General features: G+C 42.2%; 2 protein-coding genes across 2 annotated transcripts; one reads left to right on the top strand and one right to left on the bottom strand.

The window, feature by feature from the left end:
- Positions 1-4393: 4393 nt before the first annotated feature.
- On the top strand, positions 4394-4843 carry LOC126416822 (uncharacterized protein DDB_G0284671-like). The gene has a single exon (XM_050084706.1). It carries the CDS (start codon positions 4394-4396, stop codon positions 4841-4843), a length of 450 nt encoding a protein of 149 aa, XP_049940663.1.
- A 41-nt stretch (positions 4844-4884) lies between these two features.
- On the bottom strand, positions 4885-5325 carry LOC126416823 (mucin-1-like). The gene has a single exon (XM_050084707.1). It carries the CDS (start codon positions 5323-5325, stop codon positions 4885-4887), a length of 441 nt encoding a protein of 146 aa, XP_049940664.1.
- Positions 5326-7628: the final 2303 nt, after the last annotated feature.

The following is a 7628-nucleotide window of genomic DNA, read 5'->3' on the forward strand; positions in this document are numbered from 1 at the left end:
GCTAGTGATGTAGGCATCGTGTTTCTACCACGGGTATTTCCTCGTCTCTGGCTAAGGTGGTATTTAATTTCTATTATGCTTTCCCACGAAAAGCTGTTCCCTTTCGTATAATGACTTTGGTAATATAAGTACAGTAGTTGGAGAAATTTGTAGGCCACATTCCTAACGTTGTGATGTTACGTAATAAATATTGTGAGATGTAAATCCTGTCTTTCCTTCTCGCTGAAAGACTATTCACTTAGGTGTATAATAGTAAGTCAGCGTTTGTTGCATCCCACGTGTAGTGGTTAATAAAAAAAGAAAGAAAATGAGAAGAAAAGAAAAGGAAAAGGTTGAAAATGTGGGATGAAATGGTGAATAAAAAAAAGGGGTTTTATAATCGTAAATGACCGTGAAAAAGGGAAAGAATGAAAAGCAAATCGGACTTCGTATTATAGAAATGCTATCGGACTTCGTGATTCGGAAAAGCTATTGTTGGGGTGGTCCTTGTGGCGTTTTTGAGCAAAAGTTAAACCAATTTCCACTACAAAAATTATCGAAAAAGAACAGAGAATAACAAAATGTAACTGACAGGGGGAAATGGCGTAGCTTAGAGTTAATTCTTTACCATGTTAACATGTCTTCTTGTTTCGCGCGGCGTCCAGGTCTTCAAAAATCTCCTACTACACTTCTACGTGAAAAGTCTGCTCCGAAATCTTGCAATAAGTTTGCCCAGGAATTTCTAATGTACACAAAACCGTCTTGATATTCAATGCAATTTATTTTAGTTGCTTCTCTCCATCCTCCGAATCTCATAACAACTTCCACAATGTCTACACATTAATAAGTTTTTTCGTCTTAATCAGATCACGTCTGGCTTAAGCTTCGGCTATCAAGAGACAATTAAGAAACGAATAGAAAACAAAAAAAGAGTTACAATTTTAGTATTTTCTCTGCCGTCGAGCGCTCATACCGCTGCGACGGGATATTTTTTATCTGAGGGAACGAGTGTAGCGCGGCGAAATTCAAAGTCCCGCTACACACGTGTCAGTCATACTTAAATTTATAACCATATATTCAAGTTCCACGTATATATCTAAATTTGGCTTTTGATATTTTTTACAAACAACATAGTTAAAATCACCATCAAATACGACTCTCGTCCACGTCGTTGGGTCGGCATCTGAGGCCGAGCGGTTCTAGGCGCTTCAGTCCGGAACCACGCAGCTGCTTCGATCACAGGTTCGAATCCTGCCTCGGGCATGGATGTGTGTGTTCTCCTTAGGTTAGTTAGGTTTTAGTAGTTCTAGCTCTAGGGGACTGATGACCTCAGATGTTAAGTGCCATAGTGCTTAGATCCATTTGAACCATTTGAAGAATAGAAAAGTAGTACTAGCGAATGGGAGAGAACGACATTTGTAACATGCATATTCTATACTTCAGTTGACCTATGTATGTCAATTGAAGAATAGGATACTAGTGCTACGGAAGACAAGAATATCGCCATACCTAACATTTGTATCCTGCTCTTCAGTTGACCTGTGGATGAAGATCTGAATCCAATATTGTGACTACCAACATGATGCTGATAACCCCAATTCCCCAAATCCGTATGTGAAGAAAAACCATCTGAAATTACTACGGAACCCTCTACAACATCATCTTCAATTAATGTAACCAAAATTTCCTTCGTTCGATTAGGACCTACTTTAAAAATTACTTCGTCACATTCTTGACCTGAAACTACAGCCCCCCAAACCCATAATCTTACAGGAGGTTCCCCCTGTTGCACTGCCTTCTGCCAAAATGCGACTCGTCGATTTCGACTGTAACACCAGGCCCCCCAACGGCCCTCTATACTTTAAATATTCCCCACAAACGTCCCTACAAAAAGAGTACCAATCTACAACTGTACGCTCACTCACACGACATTCATGCATGCACAGCCACACAGGGTACTTCGAACACCAACAGTATGTAATTTTTATGATATCCCTCAAGGCGAGCTTAGATTGCTCGATCCATGTTCCTCGTCTAAAAGACCGCCACTCACGAATAAGTCGTGAGTACAGCGAGCGGACACACTGATCAGGTGCATATGTTCACCGCGCTCACGACATCGAACATAACCGGCAACAAGACCATACATTTGTAAAAATCGAGTCGTGGCCATCATGTCTACACCCACTGCCTCCTTTAAATCATCCAGGTTCATTGGAACTGATAAATCCATACGTACAAACGAAAATGAAAAATTAAAAATTCTCAGAAAATTAAAAACTATTAGCCCAAATTATCTCAAACTCACTAAGATTGAAATTAAGTACCGAATGAATTGCAAACAACCAATATCTTAAATCAATGAACATAAAAACATTTTACACAATATCTAGCCCTGTCTTTTAAAACCACATTCAATTTTTTTAATGAACAATGATGGCGTTTATCCGCAGCAGACAACCGATTTATTATCTATGGCTGGAAAGTAAAGACGTTAATATCTATGAGAAACCTATGACGTCATTGGTCAAACCCAACGGGTTGTATCCCGTGTTTCAGCAGACCCTACTCATCTGATGCCTTTATTGACGGTACTGCGCGTAACACGCTTCAGACAGAAGTTTTCAGTGGCGGCAGTCGTTTACCCGTAAGAAGTAGTCAATGAGTCTCTGTTTCGTTTGTGGTTCAGTTGTGGTTGTAGGTGCTTTGAAGTACTGGTTCAATTCGTGAGCTGGAGCAATGGAATCAGTTGCAGCATTCATTTTGAATACACCAAGACCATGGAGGTTATTTCATATGAGAGCTGATCACTTCTGCTAACGGTTAATGCGTGCGCATGCCTGAGTTTTGCATTTCTCACGACTTGACTAACTCTCTTCAGTTTTTAAATAATATTATTTTCGGGGATGGGGCGTAGATTGCATTTCTGACCTGCAGAAACTCCACTATGTACCACTACGAAAGAAGCCACTGCAGAGGATCTTCTTTTTTTGTGCAATATGTTCGACTTGCCTCACTCGATGCCTAAATTCGCAAGTATATAGTTTAATAGGTCTTTGAACACTAAATTTGGGGATCAGGAAGGCATCAAGTGGAAACCTTGTTCGTTATAATCGGATAGTAGTTTTGGACACGAAAGCAATAGCGTGACTGACAACATTACATGTACCAGTGAAAGTAAATAAAAGTTATCAATGTACTGTTGGAGTACGACAAAATGGTGGTAATGTAAGAGTTACAGCCCCCTACATTTCACATCATGCAGTATGCGCAGTATCTCAGGAAAAAACAACAAGGGACCGGAGACCGGAAATTTGTAGGTAGGTGTAGCATTTACTCTCAGGAGTATATACAAAATTGTAGCGAGTACAGCCAGTAATGTGTATTTTCAGTGGCTGATACGATTTACGATATGTATTATTTAGAATTTTAATGTGCAGGAGGAAGGACTTCTGGTTTCACAGGCACAATTGTCTAGCTCTAACTGCGACATCAGCATGACCATACGAGCACAGAAGATGTGTTATCAGATGTTTGAACTCTGTCTGATGCCACCCGCTCTAAACAGCATTAATCGACCTTTCTCATATCAGTTCTTCCTAGCGTATTCTATTAAGTGTGGTGGGCGTCCGCAGAATAAAGTTCCTGTACAACTATGGAAGTATTGGTTGTTTTGATCCAAATATGCAGCACTCATCAAATTTTGCAGGTGACACACACACACTTTTGCTCCACAAAACCGTGTTTGGCAGGAAGAACTCTGTTGATATACCTACGAATAACTCCAAAGGAAAACCGGCTGCTACCAAGTAACCAATCCAGGCACACAGCAAGATTGTTTCAGTTTAAATATCATCCAAAACGTGATCTATATGTAAAACTGTAATCCTGTGCTCCACTTTCCAATATCTCAGCCCAATCATAGCCATGAAAGAGATTTGTATCTGTTTCCACAGTAGTCATAACGCTCCATTCGTGCCTTTCACTTCTAAATAACAACGATTTCTTTTCAAGCCAACTACCACTGCAGTAGAATTGGCATCTGGAAAACTACTTTGGATGAATTGTGAAGTACTAGAAGGCTCAGGTTATGTATTACTGATAACATTAAAATTTATCCACAGATATCATTATCATGTATCCACAACCATATATCAGCATCGTTAGAAAGAGGCTTAGTATATAACAAATAAAATTTCGTTTTTATTGCATCAAAAGTGTCATAAGAACAAATGATATATTTCACTGACATTCAGAATCTTGCGACACGAATCATGGTGTAGCTAGCAACAGGATTGGTGGCAGGACGCGTGTTGTATCCCACAGCAGGGCTGGTGACAGAACGCATTTTGTATCTGGCAGCAGGACTGGTGACACAGCGTGTACTGTATCTGGCAACAGGATTGGTGGCTTGATGGGTGTTGTATCCGGCAGCAGGACTGGTGACACAGCGTGTGCTGTATCCGGCAACAGGATTGGTGGCTTGATGGGTGTTGTATCCGGCAGCAGGACTGGTGACACAGCGTGTACTGTATCTGGCAACAGGATTGGTGGCTTGATGGGTGTTGTATCCGGCAGCAGGACTGGTGACACAGCGTGTGCTGTATCCGGCAACAGGATTGGTGGCTTGATGGGTTTTGAATCTGGCAGCAGGACTGGTGACTTGATGAGTGTTGTATCCGGCAGCAGGACTGGTGACACAACGTGTGCTGTATCGGGCAACAGGATTGGTGGCTTGATGGGTATTGTATCTGGCAACAGGATTGGTGGCTTGATGGGTTTTGTATCTATCAACAGGACTGGTGATAAGATGCATGCTGTTGCAGGCAATGGGGATGGCGGATGCTATTCGTGTGGAGGTTGACGACGATGCTTTGGACACCACCTGCCCTAAAGGTAATGAGGCTACACGTTTTGTGGATAGTTGGCTGCTGGTGATGTAACTTCTGTTTTGCCTGGCGATGAGGCTCGAAGAATTGCTCTTGTTGTGGGTGGTGACTTCACTTGGATTGTAGGTGTCGACGCCACTTGTGTCATGCCTGATGAGACATGTGTTGTACATGGGGAAGTGGCTGGGGATGCCACGTGTGTTGCAGCTGATGGTTCAAGTTGTGTTGTGGATGGCATTACAGCTGGCGACACCACTTTTGTTGTGGCTTCCGTGGCAACTCCTGGTGTGGCTGGTGAAGTGGCTGGTGCAACCACTTGTGGTGCAGCTGGTCGTTGAACTCGTACTGTGGATGGTGACGCAGGTGGAGACGCCACTTCTCTTGTGGCTTCTGCTGGCTCTCCTCCTGTGTCGGGCAACGTGGCTGGCGATACCTGCAGTGTTGCAGCAGGCGACATGGCTGGTGACGCCGCTGTTGTTGCTAATGCTGGCTCCTGTCACAAAAAGATATAATGGATGATGTTAAGACGTTGCTAAATGTGTTCCATGTGGTACAAACTGAAAGAAGATCTATTCACAATAGTTTAAATCATTAAACTAACATGAAATATTGCCAGTTCTTTGGTCAATCTCCTCAGTACATATTTAAATAGAACGAAAAGAATAATTTTCTAACAATCATTATTGTGACATTATAAATATTGTGAAATTATATTGGTGTATAAGTTATTCTCGTACATTTTATTTGTTCAGGTGTGGATAAATAAGAGCTTGTTATTCTGCGTAGTAATCTAAACACAAGAGAAAGACGATCATTGCTTGAAGTTCCACACAATGAGCCAGTCTCATTCACCACATGACGTTGTGATGTGTCCCAATCGCTTGATATGGATCATACCTGTAAGCTCACTTCAGCACTTACGAGGAGAGAGGCGAGGATGTGCATTTCCACTTCGCAGGGTTTCATGGTGGTCTGTGTGCTGCCAACTTATCCTGACTATCCAAAATAATATGACCGAATATTTATTGGGCCCCCTCTGGAACACAATACACAAGCGGTCATGAATATAGGGGATTAGGCAGTCGTTCCAGTACGAGCACTGTGCTCTGTCGTCACATCTGCCACAGGTAGCCTTCAATCCTGCTCTACAGTCCGCATATAGTTCCCACCATTGCGTTCCGTGATGAGGAGTGGACATCGAAGGTCTTATCGCCGACTGCTGTTTTCACCATCATTCATGCTCCTTTCATAGCTTACGACAGCCAAGCAAGTTAACCATTTACGAAGCACCTGACATAGAAGACTACCCGTTCTCAAAGACGCTGAAGTCAGTGCATTTCCTCATTATTGACCCGTATCGTCGCTAGAATGATTCTTCATTTATTTCTGCTCCGTTTCCATACCTTCATTAGCGCACCACCTATTCCCAATCCCACGAGCGAGCTTTTAGTGTTGAGATACACAATGGGCATAATGTTCACGCAAATCAGAATAAGGGCTCTATATTACATACCGCAGAGATGTTTTCCTCATAATTTCATCCTATTAATTTTGGCTATTAGTTCCTTATACCGTTGATAAATATAGAAATACGTAGGACGCCTCATGCGATTGCCACTTTTGATTCCCATTGATGTATAAGGACTAACCACTGAACAGGAGAACAGCGAATCCCATAACTAAAGAAAGTGACATCTCTTGACTCTTACAAATAACAGTAAACTAGTTAACGCTCAAATCGTAGTCTAAACGAAGCAGTAACTCAGAACACCATGTTTTATGCCGGCCACTTGCTAAGAAAGATTGGCAAGTTTCACAAAACACCTAATACTGAGTGCACATGGGATTGATGAAAAATAGTGCTTTTAATTCAAGTTGGCTGCTCGGGCGATGCCTCTCAGAAGGCAGGCACCACGGCGCCCCTCACCTCCATGCTGTCCAGTGGGTGGCCAGGGGCGGTCTTCTCCTCCGGCTCTCTCCCCTTCCCAGTGGAACAGCAGGGCAGCCACCGGCGAAACCGGCGAAACATCATCTGCAGGAAAGAAACACACTAAATATTGTCCGACATTCGGTGTGAATACGGTGCTCTTTCAACGCTTCACACTTCGAACAGACAATAACGCAAGGTTGTAACGGTTGTAACATACCTGTCCAATTGCGCAGTTAGATGAGTCGATGGATAATTATTCTGTTACGTAACATGAAACAGTATTATGTGAACTTCAACTCGGATTTTATTAAAGAAGATATCTCGAACCACCACCTACTACTTAATTACCCACCACACTTGCTTCGAAAGAAAAAGCAGTTCGTGGATAGGCTTCTGACGAAATTCCAATCACCAACTTTCTCCTCCGAATTCGAAAATATTTTGTTGACATCGACCTATTTTGGGCGAAACGATCACCACTATAAAATAAGGGAAATCAGAGCTCGTACGGAAATATATAGGTGTTTATTCTTCCCGCGCGCTATACGAGATTGGAATAATAGAAAATTGTGAAAGTGGTTCGATGAACCCTCTGCTATGCATTTAAATGTTATTTACAGAGTATCCATGTAGATGTAGATGTACTTCGGGAAAAATGTATGGAATTTTGACATAGGTTGATAATCCTTGATTAATTCGGCAGAAGAGTCAGACTGTTAAGTGCTGTGAAATATATTTAAAATCATACACGTCTGAGCTAATCTGGCCTGCGAGAACCTTGACAGGGAACTGAACAAATACCGGATGAGTCAGTGAATGTCAGCAACCGA

The sequence above is a fragment of the Schistocerca serialis genome, chromosome 8, assembly GCF_023864345.2.
Source record: "Schistocerca serialis cubense isolate TAMUIC-IGC-003099 chromosome 8, iqSchSeri2.2, whole genome shotgun sequence".
Taxonomy (NCBI): domain Eukaryota; kingdom Metazoa; phylum Arthropoda; class Insecta; order Orthoptera; family Acrididae; genus Schistocerca; species Schistocerca serialis.

Bases quoted from the DNA above. Each gene is read 5' to 3' on its own strand.
- LOC126416822 (XM_050084706.1), top strand. From the start codon at position 4,394: ATGGGTGTTGTATCCGGCAGCAGGACTGGTGACACAGCGTGTGCTGTA.
- LOC126416823 (XM_050084707.1), bottom strand. From the start codon at position 5,325: ATGTCGCCTGCTGCAACACTGCAGGTATCGCCAGCCACGTTGCCCGAC.